This window comes from Durotheca rogersii (assembly GCF_024521655.1).
Source record: "Durotheca rogersii strain YMJ 92031201 chromosome Unknown GGS23scaffold_12, whole genome shotgun sequence".
Lineage (NCBI taxonomy): Eukaryota > Fungi > Ascomycota > Sordariomycetes > Xylariales > Xylariaceae > Durotheca > Durotheca rogersii.
This window is the reverse complement of record NW_026251243.1, coordinates 513,166-530,850: the sequence shown is the minus strand read 5'-3', so window position 1 is coordinate 530,850 and position 17,685 is coordinate 513,166. Positions and strand designations below refer to the sequence as shown.

Genomic DNA, 17,685 nt, shown 5'->3' with positions numbered 1-17,685 from the left:
TATTAAGATATGCTAGTTTCGTCGGTCCTCTTCGTAGGAGCCGCCGGCGCGTATATCTAAAAGCTAATACCGCCTTTCCGACCATTAACTTTACTAACTACCGCTTCCTTTAGTATTATATCGCCGTTCCTATTATTAATTCCGTTCGCTAAGATGCTAATCCGTAAAACGATAAAAGAAGGTTAGTTTAGCTTTTTATTACGGTTTTAAGAGCTATTCGCTAGGTAAAAGCCGTATGTTAATAAACTAAAGCTAGACGAGAAGAAAAAGGAAGAAAGTATACCCTATAGGCCGTACTTACGATAGCTAGCCTTATCCGCCGTAGGTACTGAGGGCCTAATTACGTACTATACCCTGGCACTAGCCAGGGCCCTACTATAGGCATAGCCCATTATAGTATGTAAATATATATAAAAAGGGTGGTCCGTGAAGGGGTGGTCCGTAGAGCGGGGGTCTAGCTTAGAGGAATCAGCCAAGGTTATTTTTCGATTCATGAAATTAAAGGAGGCGTGGGCCACCGTGTCCATCATTATATGGGGAATCCAAGTTCGCGTGTTACCTACACCAAATGGTAGTGGTCAGGAGGAGATATGCCCTGTGCACCTTATTCTCCGGCGGTCTGCTAGCTTTACGGATCCCTGGGAAGTTGATATATCCGACTTAGAGGCTGTCCTTGGCCTGTGGGTGTGGTCTCTCAAGAGCAGCGAAGCCTCCAACGACCCCGTGCCTAGCAGAAGGCTTTTCTCCTTTTCAGAGTCGCACGGCGAAAGGCAACAGCCAACAGAGGACTTTACTCTTTGGGTTTGTCGGGGTAGGGTGGCCTTGGAAGGTAATACTCAGAATTTTGCAGATTGGGAATCCGCTCCGAAGGTCGCCTCATCCGGCGCAACGCTTAATGGCGTGCGATATTTTGGATGGCAAGCTCTTGGTTTTATTAGCGACCCATTGCTACTACAGGAGTCAAGTCACATGCCACTATACATTGAGACGAAAGAAACACTTGAAAAGTTATGCGCCCAAGATATATACCTTTCTTTCATTACAGCTGTTGCTGCAATATTGAGGGATGTTGGCGGCGAGACACACATTAGGGACCCTTTTACGGAAGGTCAGATGGATCTGACCAATTTTAACTGGATGCCTGAATTCACACTCCTGAATACTAATTTGGACAAGATGGCTACAGCCTTTGTTGACAGTGGGCTTGGTTCCCGACAAGATGCATATATGTGCATCATCCCGCCACTTAGCATGCACTCAAAGTTGCCGAGGGTGAGCGAAGTGGTTCAGGAAACTCGGAATGTTACAGCCAAGTGGAGGAGGGAACACAAATGGCAGCTAGCTGAGAAATTTCTCAATCAGGCTACGTTTTACTACAAGATGATGGAGTCCCGATACACTGTCGTGGCCCAGAGGGATCTTGGCGAGCTATATCGTGCGGCCCTGAGGAGCGGGAAATCCGATGCCATTCAGTTCGGCTTTGATGGCGTGTCTTCTATGTGCAAAGTTTTATTCTCCTGGGAGGAAAACCCCAATATCTACTATCGCTATAGGTGGATTGCTACTCAAATAGCCACCGAGGCTGGCCTTAACAAATTCCTTAACAGGCTAGATGTTAACATCAAGGATAACTGGGTTAGGGACCCGCCGTTTGAGGGTACAACTTTCATGGAAGCCGTCAAAGACGGGAATTTGGAGGCTGCTCTGCTGTTAATCGACAGGAATGGGCAGGACGTATTAGAGAGAGATGAGGGAGGGCGAGATGCAATGTCATGGGCCGCCCAACATAACTTTTCAGAGTTAGTCGAAGCTCTGATCGAACGCAATATTGACCCGGATACTGAGGACTCAGATGGCCGGACGCCTCTTTCATATGCCGCTGAGCATGGCAATGCTGATCTATTGGATCTACTCCTTGCACACGGGGCATCTCCAGCCGGGAGAGATTCATTCCGCCGCAGCCTACTTCACTGGGCAAGTCTCGGGGGCCACGAGTCTGTGGTTAGAAGGCTCGTCTCAACAGAGAGTGTTGAGTTAGACTTCATGGACAAGTCAGGGGGCACCCCTCTGCTCTTAGCTGTGGGTTGCGGCCATTCCTCTGTAGTGGACTGTCTCATAAACAGCCATGTTAAGGTCACTGACGAGGCGTTATTTCGAGCCTGCAAATTTGGAAGCATTGACGTTGTCCTGCTTCTTCTAGGCTCAGCATCCCCCGGTGCCCCAAGTCCGCTTGATGGTATCAAGGGTAATGATGATTGGACAAATCTGATGTTTTCCACCAACAAGGGCAGAGCTGGAGAGGTGAGGAAGATACTGAAGCGTGGTAGTGTTGTGAATGGGCAGATCGAGGCTAGGATAGGCCCCATGGAGATAGCGGCTTGGAGGGGGCACGAGGACGTCATGGCTGTCCTATTCGAAGAGGGGTTCACGGTGGATGCAACGAACGACCGCAGACACACGGCGCTCATGTTAGCAACGCGCAACCGCAAAGCAAGGGTAGTTGATCTCCTACTGGCGCGTGGGGCCGATCCCACACGGACCAACGAGGCAGGCGAAACAGCGCTTCACATCGCGGCCGAAAAGGGGGACATAGACATCGTGGAAATGTTGTGCAGCCACGGCGTCGACATTGATGCCTGGAACAACGATTACAACACGCCCCTACACATCGCAGCCGTTCACGACAGCTGCCAGGCCGCATCTTTCCTGCTCAGCAAGGCAGCGTCCCTAGAAGCGCAGAATACCAAGCAGCAGACGCCGCTTCACGTAGCGGCCCTCTACAAGGCCCATGGCGTAATGGAACTACTCGTGAGGGCCGGTGCGGACCTGGAGGCACGGGATGAAGAGGACGAGACGGCGCTGCACTTGGCCGTAGCAGGAAGCTGGACCTCGGGCGTCGAGCTTCTAATCGGCGCTGGGAGCGACCTCGAGGCAGCAGGGTCGCGCGGTACTCCCCTTACCTGTGTGGTGGCACGCAAGGATGAGGAACAGTGCAAGCTTCTGCGTGGGCATGGCGCCCGCGTTGACGCCAGGGTGCCCCGCGACTTCAACCGGACTTGCCTCCACCTGGCGGCTGAGAAAAATGACATCAGTCTCGCCGAGTGGCTCATAGGCGAGGGGGCAGATCTAACCGCGCGGGATGCGAACAATATGACAGTGAGCGACCTGGCTGAAGCCTTGTGCGACCCATATACGTTTTACCTCTTCAAATTACTTTCACAATGATACAACGTTTGGGCCTAGCTAAAGCAGGCGGGGGGGAAATGTCGAGTTAACAATCTTAAGTGAGGATCAGGCGTTGACAGGAAGCACGAGGAGTAAAAGACGGGATTTCCTACGTGACACTACTCACATAGTTACGAGATATACACAGTCCTTTCGGCGTTCTCGTGCAATGGTCCCCCCAAATGCCCAGATCCATCCAGCAACACGGCGTGTCTCCTAGAGGGTGCGCCATTGCGTATGAGGACCGTCGTGGCTCCGGCGCCTTACGGGGCGAGATCGCGGAGCAAGTCCAAGGTGCGTGCTACTTCGGGCCGTGTGTGAAGTGGAGGGGGAGGAAATACCCGTGCGACCCTGGCGTCGACCGCCGAGCTGCAGTCCCAGGCGCTATCAGGAGGAGTCGGACCATACGTATACATAGGTATACACATGTTATATTGGCAGTAATATTTACACCGGCGAGCCAACTTCTCCCGCACGAACAAGCATCCCGCCCAAGTCGTCTCACTAAATCGTATCTCTGCGGACGCGCGACGAGAAGCTCGCAACTCTCTCTCTGACTGACATGTCCGAACATCAGTCATCGCAGGCGTCCGCCGCCGCCTCGTCGGAAATTTCTGCGTTCCAGCTATACCGCTACACGCCTTCTCTTCCTGCACCAGTCGTTTCCGCTGCCGTCGTCTTCGCGGTTCTGACTGGGATATACGCTTGCCTGGCATATGCACAGGGCCTACGGATTGGTGTAATCTCGATATTGTGTACCTATATACTTGAAACCTCGTTACGAGAACATTTAGTACTCAGCATCCACATATGTATCTTTTTAATGAAGCAGTGATTGCATACCAGTCCCATTCTCATGCAAGCACGTAAAGTAGTCCAATTCGCAGTTCAGCTAAACATCCAGCTCGATTAATCCCGCGAGAGCGGAGCCTGCGTATGGTCCTCTCGGCCTCTCTACTCCTCATCGAGCTCGAACCCGGGTCAGCAAGTATTATTGCCCATGGAATCCTGCATGCATAGCAACGTCCAGTCCTGGACGACAATCCGAAAAGAAAACCATGCCTTTAGGGGGCACTTATGTTGGTATCAGCCAGACCAATAACAACGAGAGGGGGAAGATATGGTAACGCCGTCACCCCCCGTTTCCCCCTATCTCGTCACAAAAGACCACCCCCCTTAAGTTGGACTAATCCTACATTTGGTGTAGCACAACTAACCCCCCCCAACCGTCATTCCCGCCCACGAAACTAGTCATAATCCGTTCGAGCGAGGTTGGTGGCCGTCTCCTCTCACATCTTATTATAAGGCACGATGGCAGCGTCGATGATGGGCGGGCGCCGGTGGGCCGCCGTCTTCTCGGGGCCCCACCTGGCCTTCCACGCGGCCTCCTGGTCGAGAGCCCTGTCGAACGCGTCGCGGCACTCGGGCGGCAGCTCGTCCCGGATGTCGTCCGGCACGGCGGCGAGGCCCTGGAACTCGGCGAGGAAGACGGGCACCTCGCGCTGCTCGTACGCGGCCGCCGCGAGGCCGGCCGGCGGCGTCTCCATGTGCGTGTCCAGGACCTTGAAGTTGCGCGGGATAGTCGGGTCCAGAGGCGGGAATCGCGCGCTGCCCGTCTCCGCTGTCGAGTCGCGCACCTGCTCGAACCGCACGTGCGTCGGCTGCATGATGGCGGGGAACTGCATCAGGTTGGTGTGCACGTCGTAGACGCCGGAGAGGTTCTGGCGTCGCAGGGCGCTGATGTCGGTATTGAACCGACTAGGGGGGGGGACGGGCTACATCAGCCAGCCGACTCTAGCATGGATGTAGTGTAACGTGATGGGCCAGGAATCGCCAACGTACCTTGCTTCTCGCGCGTGCTCCAGCTGCCAGTTGATGTCTGTTACGTTCACGCGTCTCTTCTTGATGTCTACCTTGCCGCTTTGGGCGGGGACAGACGGCGCTCCGGAATGGTAGACGGCGCTGGCACCGTGCCACGCAACGTACTGGTTTTTGTTGTACTCTTCGCCCTCGACGAACTTGTCGTTCGGGTCGGCGAGCTCGCCCTCGACGACGTCCTCGGCTCGCGCCTTGGCAACCTCGTAGTCGTCGATGATGCGTTTGCCGCCCACTATGATCAAGGCCCCGAACTCTCGGAAAACCGACCTGGCGGTGACGACGCCTATCGCACGACCCTTGTACGAGTGAGGGATGATGTCGCGGTCAATCATGTCGCGTTTCTCCTCGTCGTCGACGATGATCTTATACAGCCTCTTGTGCTTGGTAAAGAAGAGATAAGAATCGCGAAATCCGACGCAACGGGCAGGCTCGGTCGACAACATGTACAGGCGGTCGCCACGACCAGCGACGGTGAATGTGCGGCAGCGATATTCGCGACCGCTCTGGAGGTTCCCGAACTTGTCAACTTTGGTCTCGCCCTCGGAGTCCTCGGGCAACGCAACTTCGTCGTCGACGATGTCCATCATGTTGCCTTCCTTGTCGATCGTCTGCTGCGTAGGCTGGTAGGAAGCACCCTTGCGTCCACCTTTGCCTCGCCACCCACCGCGGCCACGTCGTCGAGGCGTGTCACTCGCATCGCGCTGCGGGGTCTCGAGCGGCAGGGTGTCCCAATCGGGAGGTCGATTCTTCGGGGGACGGCCGAGACGTCGTCGCCGGACGACGGGCTGCGGTGGGGGAGAGGGCGATTTCGCAGACGGGCCATCGGACTCCGGATTCTCGTCGGGCTCGGCACCGGATTCGTCTTCGTTCTCCTGTTCCTCGGGTTCTGCTTGTTGCTCGACCTCCGAGGCGTCGGCATCGACATCTACGTCGGGCATCGCTTCGTCCTCGATCTCGTCCAAATTTTTAGGCGTGCTCTCTAATCCATCCAGGGAAGAATTAGCAGGTCCTCCACGGAATATGGCAGGCCTGGACGTCTGCGACATGGAAGCGCACGTACTGCCGAGTAACCGATTGTCGTATTACGGCAGGGGGAGGAGGACGGCAACCAAGGGCAAAATAATAGAAATAATAAAAACTTACCAAGCTTCGCGGCTGCGCGCTTAGCAGCGGCGCGACCAGGACGGCGGGGCATGGTTAGTAGCAGCAGGGTGGGACGCAGCTACGAAAACGAGGAGCATTGAGTTGGCCGGCAGTGGGAAATTGGGACGAAGACGAGCCTTGATGCGTATGTGCTGTGTGCTGGGCAGATAAGGAGATAATCCGTAGAGTACGCGAAGGAGAGAGAGAGAGGCCGAGGAACGCGACCCGGAAACAAAACGGTCCCCCATTAGGTAATCACAATCGCCCAGATATAAGGTCAGCCCCGAGTAGCGACTTACCTACTTAAGCAGAAGCCACCCTGCCATTATGCACATACCTAGCAGGTACATACGAATACGTACCCAGGTACTTTACGTAGGTATTTCATCTCCCTCGAACAAGACAGCTCAGTGGGTTAGATAATAGAGGACAGGTTCGATTCCTGACAGCGCTACTTGGTAGTCTCTATTGTTTAGCCTATCTAAGACTCAACTTGAGCCTAACCTTCAGGCTCTCTTTCATTCCATCGGTCAATGGCTTTAGACCATGGGGAAAAAAGATTCAAACTTTGTCCTCCCGCCAATTTCATATCCCCATCTTCTAGTGGGATGTGAAGCAGAGAACAACCCGTTGCCCGACATGTACCTACATCATCTTCTCTATCCCTTACGCACTGGTCCAAGAATACGGGAGAAGTTCCCAGGCGCTTCTAGGAGAAGTCCGGTACGTTGTAAAAACGATACACAGGTCTCCCGCCCCCAGCATCTAGAGAGTGGCAATCTACGTCTTTTTAGGATCGCTGAGCATTCGATTCGTTAAGGTTACCTAAGACGGACAGGATGATTGCACGAAGGATTGAGCTACCTATGTCTAAAAGCTATTTAAACTTATTAAATATGGCTGTAGCCTTAATTGACCATATTATAGTGAGGTTAACCAAATCTTAACATAAAATGCAACACATACAAGCCTGTACATCCACATAAGGAAATCCAACCGTCCGGATTTTCATGTAGTATTAGGGCGGCGTAGTTCGAGGAGCCGATTGCCTCCCTGGTGTTGGTAGACAACCACTACGAATGGGGAGGGAAAGTCTGGCAAAGGTATGGCAAGGCAAGGTACGGATAACAACAATCGGAGGGTTGACGTACAGACTTTAGCGGCCATCGTAGCCTCGCAAGGGCCCAAGAAAGGAGCGAATGTAATAGTAAACGATCGAAGAAACTGAAAGTAACCCACCTTTACCTCCCTAAAGGAAAGGAAACGCCACCAAGGTTGGCCAAGGCTGAACGAGAACACGGAGGGCAGGTAGGCGGTCTCTCTAGCAAGACAACCGATGGAGACTACGGGGAAGTTAATGGAAGCTATGGCAAGTCGCCAGACATGTTGGGGCAATTATCGCGATCTGCAATTACTTGTGTGCACATTGGTTTCTAACCTTACTACATTTCACTAACCAAAGCCGAACAGCTTCATGTAGGGCTTGTAACTAACATACCAGCCGAGAAGCCATTAATCTCTGATAACGCAATCGCGTGGGAAGAGCAAACCAACTACTTAGTATTTTTCGAAGTCCCTAGAACCTCCTACCCATGTATATACTATGGCATATTCTAGTGGGGCTTTAGGAGTTAAAGGGGAAAGTAGGTTCCGAGCAACCCCTAGGCGTAAGGGGGTAATTAACAACTGGAACCGCGAATGTAGAGAAGCAAGATTGGTGAAACTTAGCGGTCATCGATAGAATTTTTTGGTAAGCCGACCCAGAGTTAACGAGAAGGGGTAATAGCTATTGGGTTGTGGGTTGTTGACGGACTGACTCCGGTGGACACGGAAAACAACTCCTAAAAGCTCCTAAGCCATCGAATCGGGCCCTCACAGAATGAATCCCCAAAATTTTACCCTAATCAGCGACTGGCCCTCATCCACAACGGCAAAACAGAACGCAGAAAATACCTAGCCTTGCGAGAGACTAGCGGCCTGGGCGGTTTAGGAATAGGGATGAGAGCATGCAGCGAGGGGGAAGTTTCTTCGGAAGAACTATCTCAGAGAGTAAACAAAGGCATAACTACGTCGATGCCATATGGCGAAGGAAGAGAGTCACATATTCACTGGGAATCTAAGATCAGTCCAGGTTGCGCTAATTCCCGTAGCAAAGTCTCCAGTTCGCTAACGGGCAACCCGATTAGCAAAAAAAAAAAAAAAAGTACTGGTGGTGCATATGACATCTACCACCAACTTCGAGCTAACTGCCTGACTTTCCCTTTTCGAAGCAGATTGGCCAATGCGAAAAGTCGTGTCCCGCACATTCTTGATCGACCTGTGGAGTGAGGAAGCCTTCCGATCATTAATAGGTGCTGCTTCGAGGGAGGGGTGACGGTATACTTATACCTAATACGAGACAGGATGTGCCTGCCGACTGCCCGAGTTATGTGTGGGGAGGGTTATCCCGACGATACAGGTCAGATTCGGTGCTACGGAATAAAGGACAACTTTGGTCGTTGATTCTGACCTGTCACGTAGAGAGCCACCTGTACATGGCTCCCTACTTCTTCTCTAGTTGCTCGCTGACCTAACATAGCTCGCAGCTCGCTATCGTCTATATATAGGCAGCTCGCATCTCCTTTGTTCATCTCCTTCCTTCTTAGATAGTCAGTCAATTCACCTTCTTCTTCCCACCTTCCGTTGCTCCCAAGAAGCAACCTCAGTGCCTACGTAGCTCTCCCGATCTACGTAACATGACCGAGGTAGCGATGTTCTCGTAACACCTCTTGTTGCGTAAAACGTAGACGCCTACATTTACGCTATGCGGTATGTAGGCTTATAAGGGCTGGTTCAACTGCTACGTGACACCTCTAAGTCCTCTTACTTCCTCAATGGTAACTAGCCCATCCTGCTGCGACGGGATTACACTAGGTAGAGTGAAACTGCACAACGAAGATCGCGATTCTCTCCCATCTAGGAATCTCTGGTTCGTCGGCAGAAAAAAAAGCCACGTTTTACTGGCACGAAAAGGGGATTTGGAGCAGCGTGGGGCGAAGAGTTGCTGATGACATATACCTGAGTAGCATTCGAGGAAAAACATCTGGTTACCTCAATTGCGGCCATTATATTAGGACTAGCGCCGAGGATAGCAGAAGAAGATAGATCTGGTAAGCCTTCGCCGCATTTACAACCAATCCGCATTATCCGGCCTCCATCGGTGCCCGTCGTACGCATCGCGTCCCCGCCCAGATTTGAAACCGTAGAAGCATAACTGCTTCCTGTTTTCGGCGCCTATGCCTGTCCCGTTCTCGAGGGAAAAGAGATGTGCGGAAATCACGGCCAATGAGAAGCCGTTGCATTGGTAGCGCGCCAGGGACGACGAGCCCTTGTAATACTAGGTATAGATATCCCGACCCTGTTGAGCCCCTCTCTATAGCTGCACTGAAATGACTCCCGACATGTAACAGCAAGCACAGGGAAGTTCTCATCCGTTCTCGTTTCGCTATTTGGTCCGGAGGGCAAAGACAATGCTACAATAAACCTCTTTCCCTCTCTCTTGGCGGGAGGGGAGCGGCCCGGGTGCGGGAAAACCCGCCAACGGGACGCGCAGGCGATTACTATATTAGGTATCAAATTCCTGCACGCTCTTCTCGGTAAGAGGCCAAGACGAGCCAGGCGCATGTACCCAGGTGATTATGTGCGTATTCGCGTGGACTCCCCGTCCTTCGACGCCGAGTTGGCCCCCCTCCCCAGAACAAAGCGATGTGAGAGGCACGCCTACACATACCTACATGCGCACGCACCCACGCATTATCGCGCAACGGCCCTCCGGCAGCAGAAGCGCGTAGAACGTAGGTATGCTGGTAGGTGGTGTGCTTCACCACGTGGGCGAGGGCAAAGAGCGCGCCGGTCGACACACACACACCTACGCGCGTACGGAGTTTTATGCAGAGCCGGGGGCTTTCATCGCGCAGACAGTGGACGGGTTCAGCCCTTGCTCCGCCCCCCTCTCGGAGCTACGTCTTGATACGTAAAGCTGCGGGAGGGTGGTAGGTTGCAGCGAAATCCTTCGCGGGCGATCCGGATAGCCGGATGCGGCAGTTGGCCACGCAATGATTGGGCGAGAACCCCCGTCGAGAAGACCGACGGCGAGCCTACCTATAAGCAGCAATTAGTAGGAAGATCCCGTTCTCCAACTGTCGTGCTTGGTGTGTAGGTGTGTAGGCGGCTGGAAGCATGTCGAGGTATGTAATCGTGTGTACATTCACATCCGCATGCGCATACATATACGCGTAACACATATACCTACTGCGCAGCACGGATCGTGTACGGTCAGGGATGGTGGGTGCGGCCGAACGTTGGACTATAACTACCTACTGCGTAGTAGTAGGCCGCAGGGTCGAGACCAGGTCCTTCGTTTGTGTATGATATGTAGTAGATATGTAGTATATAATCCCATGTACGTGTAAGTAGGTAGGTATTTACTATTGTATCATGGCACAGCATGATAATATAGTAATATGTGGCTACGTGCACAAATACCCAGGTATGTATATATATTATTCTAACCTCTGGCCACGCCTCGCAGAGCCTTGTTTCCCCCTGGTCGACGGTGACAATGCCGCTCGTTCATTTCCTCCAGCCTAGGGTGATGTTATCATCGCGAGCTTAGGGCCGGCAATGCAACTCGCCTCCACTATCATAGTCCCTGAAGGCGAGCCGGGGGTTATTATTTTACCGCCACCCATTTACCGGAGGATCTGTAAACAGGGAATGCCAAAACATGAATCGAACCAGGTCGCATCAAGAATAGCAAGGCCTTCTCGTCGTACGCCGGTGCCTCGGTCGGGAAATGTTATTACCTCGGGCGCCTACTCGATCTTGCTCTTCTGCCCTTGTCTCTGGCGGGTCCAGGGCGCGGAGCTTCTTCACCCCTGGCCACCTCTCGCTGCGTATCACCCGGGGAAGAGAGTGCTATTTTACGAACCAAAGCCCGCGCTTTGGGGTAGGTATTTCTGATAGGTCGCATCTGCTCGTGGGAATCCCGAATGTTGCGTTCCCTCCGAAAACTCCGACCGGATAGAGGGCCATTACGTCGATCTCTAATGCTATAGGTATGAGTACAGCGGTTCACGACGCGCATCGCTGCTCGCCGACAGAAAAAACTTGGGTGGGAATCCTCCTGCTGCGATAGAGTTGCAGCAGAACGGCTTGGCATCATGTAGGTGTGTAGTATTTACTTTAAAGAGGGCCGTGGGTAGGTGTGGATATAGGTCTACGTAGTAGAGAGAGAGAGAGCTTTGCTCAGTAACTCCGCCGCCTCGTCCTCTCTCCTCCCCCACTCAACCCTTGAAACTAACCAGCATCTCTCCTACGTACATACGCGGGACTCTCGATGCATGCGTATTAGTCAACGTAGTCTTATCGCACACGGCCGCGGATGTCGAGAGCGGGAAACCTGCGCTCATACCGAGACGTTTCTACCTGATACTTACCTACCACGTATGCTCCCTATTCCTGGTCGAGACCCTCGCTCGCTACTCGAGGCCGTACTCGCGCACGAGCTTCTCGGCGCAGGTGAGCCCCGTGACGTAGGCGACGGCCTGGACGTGGCAGCTGGCGAGGACGGGGACGACGCTCATGTCGGCGACGCGCAGGGCCTCGATGCCGCGGACGCGGAAGTCGCTGTCGACGGCGGCGTCGGCGGCGTCGGCGGTGCCCATCTTGACCGTGCCCGTCATGTGCCAGCTCGAGCCGAGGTTCTGGATCCAGTAGTCGAGCAGGGTGTCGTCGTCGTCGGACGCGGGGCCCGCGAACAGGGCGACGTTGTCGCGCGCGTAGCCCTCGCTGGCCGCGAACCGCACCACCCGCCGCAGCGCCTCGACCGCGACGCGGCGGTCGAAGGGCGAGCCGAGGAAGCGCGGGTTGAAGCGCAGCGGCACCGCCGGGTCCGCCGACTGCAGCGTCACCTCGCCGCGGCTCTGCGCGTTGTAGTAGAAGACGAGCAGGCACGAGTAGTTGAGCGCCGACGCCGGGAAGTCCGGCAGGATCCAGTGCACGGGGCAGTGCGTGAAGATTTCGTAGTGCGGCACCGTCTCCCGCTGCAGGTACTGCTGCTCGCTCGCCGGCAGCGCCGTGAACTCGGGCCAGCTCGCCATGTCCTCGAGCTTGAACCAGCCGATGCCCGTCTCGCACCCGTACGTCGACCACGGGCCCGTCCCGTCCCGCTTCCACTGGTCCAGCGCCGTCTCCATCACCTTTTCGTCGCCGTAGAAGGACGCCCGGCTCGTGCTCGTCTCTGTGCGCGTGTACACGATCGGGCAGAACATGTGGTCGCGCAGGCCCTTCCCTACCGCATCCAAGTCCTGGACGACGGGGATGTTAAATTTTCCGAGCTGCTCGGCGGGTCCGATACCAGAATGCATAAGGATCTTGGGCGTGTCGAGCGCGCCCGTACATAAGATGACCTCCTTGGACGCGAAATCTGGCCATGGTCAGCATGTAAAAGCGCCCTTTGTCTATTTCCTGTGGGGTATAATCATGTACTTGTACAAGATAGGGAGGGCGGGCTGATTTCGCTTGGCTGTGCTTACATTTCTTGCCGTTTGACTCTACGCCGACAGCCTTCTTCCCCTCGAGAATCACGCGCTGCACTGTCGACCGGGTAAGCACCGTCAGATTGCTTGGCGGGGGCGTTATCAGGTCGGCCGCAGTTGAGCGAACGCCACAGTTCGAAGAGTTGATCACCGTCGCCATGCCGATAGGATTCCCCGAGTTGTGATCGGGGTTCAGGGGGAAACCGGCCTTCTCAAAGGTATCCAGCAGGTCAGGGAGGTCCTTCTCCCACTCGGCAGCGTAGCCGACCTTCAGGGGGCCCGAAGTGCCGTGATCCTCAGGCTTGGGCGCGGCATACTTCTTGTCGATGCCGGCGGGCAGCGCGCCGTGGAAGGTCTCCAGGCGCTTGAAACGCTTCTGTATGTTCTCCCAGCGGAAGGAATCGTCGCCGACGATGTTAGCCCACTCCTCGTAGTCGTCGCGGGCGCCGACGCTGAAGACCCCGAAATTGATGGCGCTGCCGCCGCCGAGGCCAAGACCGCGCGAGTAGTCCACCTCGCGATTGCGCAGATGCTCCTGGGGCGTGGTCTTGTACCCCCAGTTCATCTCTTTGTTCATGAAAGTCGTCCATCGCTGACCGTCGACGCGCAGATCCCGGCCCTCATTCTCGCCGCCGGCCTCCAAGAGGAGCACCGTCGGCTTCTTAGGAGCGTTGGCTAGACCGAATGCGACGGAGCAGCCCGCCGGTCCGCCTGTGATATGATGCCTTCGTTAGACCCGACATGCACTCATGGCGCAGAGCGCATATAGGCTGCTTACTTCCAACGACGACGAAGTCGTATTTGGATGCCATGGCTATGCGATGTCTACACTAGAAACACCTGGATCTAATTTGAACGATGTCCGAGGACGGAAGTGATGTTCGGGCTATAATAAGGTGCAAGATATGGAAGAGATAAGATCAGGATAGGAGCGGGGGTTCTGACGTGAGCTGTCCAGGGAATAAAGTGAAGCGGTACCTTTAACGGGCGATGGAAGGCAGAGAGGACGAGAGGAAGAGAGGGAGGATGAGAGTAGCCGGGTGTGGTTTGGCGGTTTGTTTTATCCGTCTCACGCTTGAGACGGATGGATCGACGGGTGGATGCGATGCTGCGCTTACCACTGCGTTGGAGTCATGCAACTCGAAAGGATCCGGACAAGTCACGGAGGAAACGGACAAGATGAAAATTGATATGATCTGAGGTGATACTGGGTGGAATGGAATTGGGTTGTAATATAAGTTTGTCTGGTGGTATGTATGTTGGCTGAAGAGACGAAGAGATATTCGGGGTCGCCGGAGTCCATCTCTTCTACGTTTCTTTCTTCCCCCTTCCCCCCTTTTCCCCCTCTTTCCCCACATCTTCGTCCTCAGGTGCGTCTGCACCAACGGTAATAAACTATGCAGTTGGCCACGCGGTATGTCGCCCTTCAGACCTGGGAAGACTATATAATCTCGATACCACGTTGCTCAACATGTGTTCCTGGGAGTGAGAGAAATGGGAGGGGGGTTTGGGGATGTAAGGGAGGACGAAGTAATAGACTGGGACGCTGTCATGCCTTGATGCCATGTATATTGTCAACCGTACCAGTAATTACAATCACGGCGTGCGAGTCGCATAAACACGAGTCCATGCGGTTTTGGTACGATGGATGCATCTGCCACGTGCAGAGAGGTAACGGTCCCATCGGCGGCACCCCAAGGCTCTTCCTTGCATCTCGACCTGCTCAATAGGCGGGCTCTCGAAGCCCTCTCTTACCCTTCCCCTTCTCCCGCCTACCTCCCCGTGCCGAAGAGGTGGGACAACTATCCCGTAAGTGTATAGGCGTAGACTAAAGAACTACTGGATTCTGGGGTAGAGAGCGGAGGGGCATGCCAATACTTCACCAGCTCACAGTCGGTCGTCTCTAGCGCAGATTATCGACGGCAGTTCAGCTGACGGCAGATTTACACTGAAAACGATAGGTATGTAGAAGAAGAGTCCAGGGGTATTCCATCAGCGAAGACCACACAACCAATCACGTCTCCGAGACGATGGCCAGCCAAGAATGGGCTGCGGGAATAGCACACTGGGATGGGTTAGACGGCAACAATTATTTCACGTTAGCCGTCTCGGTCCGCTCAGCATACCACGCAGGAGAGGGAGAGGGGGTGGAGACAGACGGGAACAGGGACGAAGGCTCAGGGAGGGGAGAGAGAACAAGGGTTCCTTGTTGTCTAGAAAACGGGAGAGCCGCTCCCCGACTCCCTCACCCTCCTCCACCCGTCCCTGGTCCCTTGCCCCCGTTACCGCCGAGATCCCCCGCCGAGTTCATGTCCTACATAACGGTTGCGATACTACGTACTCGACAGGGCCGTTATGCTTACTCGCAGCCACGATAACCAAGGTGCCACGACAGAATTCAGGATGCGATCCCTGGTCCGGAGACTGGTTTTATTACGGTCGAATTGGTCACGGTCTATTATGCGTCGACCAATGCCGGTCTCGAGCGGGAGCGAAGGAGTCAGCTTCTTCACGGAACGCAGTGGCGGTCTCCTATCCCAGATATTGGTGGTTTCGAACTCGGATCCCTACACACACACACACACATGCCTACATACACACACACAGAGGCACGCACGCACGAGCACCCTGGACAAGATCATCGTGATTATGTATCTACACGACCAGGGAGTGCGGCTCCCTATAGACCGTTCTGCTTCTTCTCCTCCCCTCCTCCTCCTCCTCCTTCTTCTTCTTGCCCCCCGAAGAAAAAGATAGGCGATAACTTCACTTCCGCTACCAGCTCTCGCGCTCGCGCCCGTGCCAGCGCCCGTCGACCGGCCCTATTTCTCCCATATTCGCTAACCGACTTAGCGCAGTTCATGTGACCCGCCTACCCGGGCGGTTTCTCGTGGACGTTGTCTCTGAGTGATCGAGCATGGCAGCTGACGTGGAGGCATTCACCGAGCTGGCCTTGGCCATCTGCCTCATCGGCGTCCGAATCTACGCCCGATGGGTCCAGGTCGGACCCGCGAACTGGCAGGCGGACGACTACCTCATGCCATTATCCGGGGTAAGTCGCGCATTCGCATATTAATATCGAGAAGTGCATCCGAACACACCCTCGGTGTTAGGCCAGCTTTTGGTGGTGACACGGACGGAACTGACAGGTCTTCCCCTCCGGTCTTTCGATGGCTGTAGATCATTTTCGCCCTCGATATCGTGGCTGCGTATCTCGTAGTGGCTCTCTTCGGCGGTCTTACCAATTCGTACATGACAGATGCGGAACGCGAGAGACTACACCCCGACGACCCTGAATATTTCAATCGCCAGTGGGGATCCAAGATACAGGTCATCGGTTGGTCCCTGTACGCATTCGGACTCTGGACCCTAAAGTTCTGCGTCGCGGTATTCTACGGACGACTGACGTGAGTAGCTTTCGCGACCCGGTATAGTGAGCGAGAGAGGCGAAAATACTAACCGGTAGCAGAACTGGCTTGTCGCATCTGAGATCCCGTGTCCGCATTGCGTATTTCTTGTTGGGATTCACATACCTCATCGCCGCTCTTTCGATCCTTCTGGGGTGCCAGCCGTTGTCAAAGAACTGGCAGATATACCCCGATCCCGGTAGTAAGTTACATGCTGTACGCGAGACAGGGCCGTCAAACCCGCGAGTGCTAACGCGAAAAACTCCCCAGACCTCTGTCAACCGACATTATCGAAGCTGAATGTGTACGGGGTCGTAATACCAGATATTCTGACAGACCTCTATCTCCTATCCATTCCTCTACCGGTATGATTAAGATCACGGCCAATACGAATATATATAGGACGTAATGAACTAACACCGAACCAGCTCCTCTGGGTGGTTAATATCGGCCTCCGCCGCAAACTTTCGCTGATGGCCCTGTTCAGCGGTGCCGTCTTCGTCATCGCGGCCGCCTTAGCTCGTGCTATTACCATCTTACAGGTATGCCTCGACTGTCCTAAGGAAACGAAGGCGTAGTTTCTTTTTTTCTTTTCTGAGCATCACTTGACCGTTGGTTTCTGCCTCCAATCTAACAATACTATCCGCGCTAGGCTGGTCCTGAAGGTGCTATATCTGGGAGTCAATGGGCCTGCCGAGAGGTGTTCGTGTCCATATTCGTCACGAACCTCCCAGTCATCCAGCCAGCGTTACGCAAGGCCGCGAAGAAAGTTGGTCTGAGTGGACTCTTCAGCAAGTCGACAAAGAGCAGCGCGAGCCATCCGTCCGGGGCCAACACAGTGGGAAGCGCCGGTATTAAGCTCTCGCGAAAGAAAGGCACGCACCCGCTCTCCCTGCCGCAGACCACAAGATGGGGAAGCGATGAGCAGATCCTCGTCCAGAGCGCGCCAAGTGCCCTCTCCAAGTCGCCGCCTTCGGACTCGAGGGATATCTTCGTCTCCCGGGAATTCACCGTGACGACAAATAATGCATAATATCCCTATACAAGGGAACACGGGAGAGCGGTAATGGCATAGGACAAAAGCTACATATTACTATACGGCTCTATGGACGGTGGGCAAGAGATGCTCGCTGCTCGCTACAGCCTTCCTTAATACTGTATTTATAACCTACAACTCCATGTCGAGGGCAGCAATCGTCCGCTACGATGCCATGTATATATGTTTTGGTATCACGACTGGGCAGCTGTGTTTCTTTTCGAAGCATTCGTCCCCGGAACGAAGTGTCACGATGCCCATTCGGGATCCTTCATGCGTTAGAAAAGCCGCGAGTTTCTTAGTGACTAAGGTTGACTAGATTTTGGGCCCTTATCAGCTCTCTGACTCTCCAACGAACATGCACTGCAACCTGGCCTTCTATGGTCTTCCACCCGCGCTGATCACTTTACGAAGCCGA

General features: G+C 54.3%; 6 protein-coding genes across 6 annotated transcripts; 3 read left to right on the top strand and 3 right to left on the bottom strand.

Moving 5' to 3' along the window:
- The first annotated feature begins 471 nt into the window (after positions 1-471).
- GGS23DRAFT_610333 (ankyrin repeat-containing domain protein) lies at positions 472-3,472 on the top strand. Its single transcript, XM_051520325.1, has one exon. It carries the CDS (start codon positions 493-495, stop codon positions 3,223-3,225), a length of 2,733 nt encoding a protein of 910 aa, XP_051371331.1. The 5' UTR covers positions 472-492; the 3' UTR covers positions 3,226-3,472.
- A 1,042-nt stretch (positions 3,473-4,514) lies between these two features.
- Positions 4,515-6,298, bottom strand: GGS23DRAFT_605531 (chromatin remodelling complex Rsc7/Swp82 subunit-domain-containing protein; the record flags this gene model as incomplete). The annotated part of the gene is made up of 3 exons (XM_051519769.1): positions 4,515-4,983; positions 5,068-6,082; positions 6,247-6,298. 3 exons carry the CDS (start codon positions 6,296-6,298, stop codon positions 4,515-4,517), a joined length of 1,536 nt encoding a protein of 511 aa, XP_051371330.1.
- A 3,130-nt stretch (positions 6,299-9,428) lies between these two features.
- On the bottom strand, positions 9,429-9,716 carry GGS23DRAFT_571028 (uncharacterized protein; the record flags this gene model as incomplete). The annotated part of the gene is made up of 1 exon (XM_051516549.1): positions 9,429-9,716. One exon carries the CDS (start codon positions 9,714-9,716, stop codon positions 9,429-9,431), a length of 288 nt encoding a protein of 95 aa, XP_051371329.1.
- A 1,891-nt stretch (positions 9,717-11,607) lies between these two features.
- GGS23DRAFT_84659 (uncharacterized protein) lies at positions 11,608-13,985 on the bottom strand. The gene is made up of 4 exons (XM_051521337.1): positions 13,770-13,985; positions 13,603-13,654; positions 12,822-13,535; positions 11,608-12,712 (listed from the first exon to the last, which is right to left on the bottom strand). Exons 2-4 carry the CDS (start codon positions 13,634-13,636, stop codon positions 11,766-11,768), a joined length of 1,695 nt encoding a protein of 564 aa, XP_051371328.1. The 5' UTR covers positions 13,637-13,654; positions 13,770-13,985; the 3' UTR covers positions 11,608-11,765.
- Positions 13,986-14,612: 627 nt separating this feature from the next.
- On the top strand, positions 14,613-15,735 carry GGS23DRAFT_84619 (uncharacterized protein). Its single transcript, XM_051521335.1, has 3 exons — positions 14,613-14,633; positions 14,786-15,494; positions 15,678-15,735. Exon 2 carries the CDS (start codon positions 14,869-14,871, stop codon positions 15,469-15,471), a length of 603 nt encoding a protein of 200 aa, XP_051371327.1. The 5' UTR covers positions 14,613-14,633; positions 14,786-14,868; the 3' UTR covers positions 15,472-15,494; positions 15,678-15,735.
- Positions 15,607-17,552, top strand: GGS23DRAFT_84572 (uncharacterized protein). The gene is made up of 6 exons (XM_051521334.1): positions 15,607-15,876; positions 16,005-16,231; positions 16,294-16,433; positions 16,502-16,596; positions 16,660-16,773; positions 16,884-17,552. The coding sequence occupies exons 1-6, from the start codon at positions 15,742-15,744 to the stop codon at positions 17,262-17,264; spliced, it is 1,092 nt and encodes a 363-aa protein (XP_051371326.1). The 5' UTR covers positions 15,607-15,741; the 3' UTR covers positions 17,265-17,552.
- The last annotated feature ends 133 nt before the right edge of the window (positions 17,553-17,685 follow it).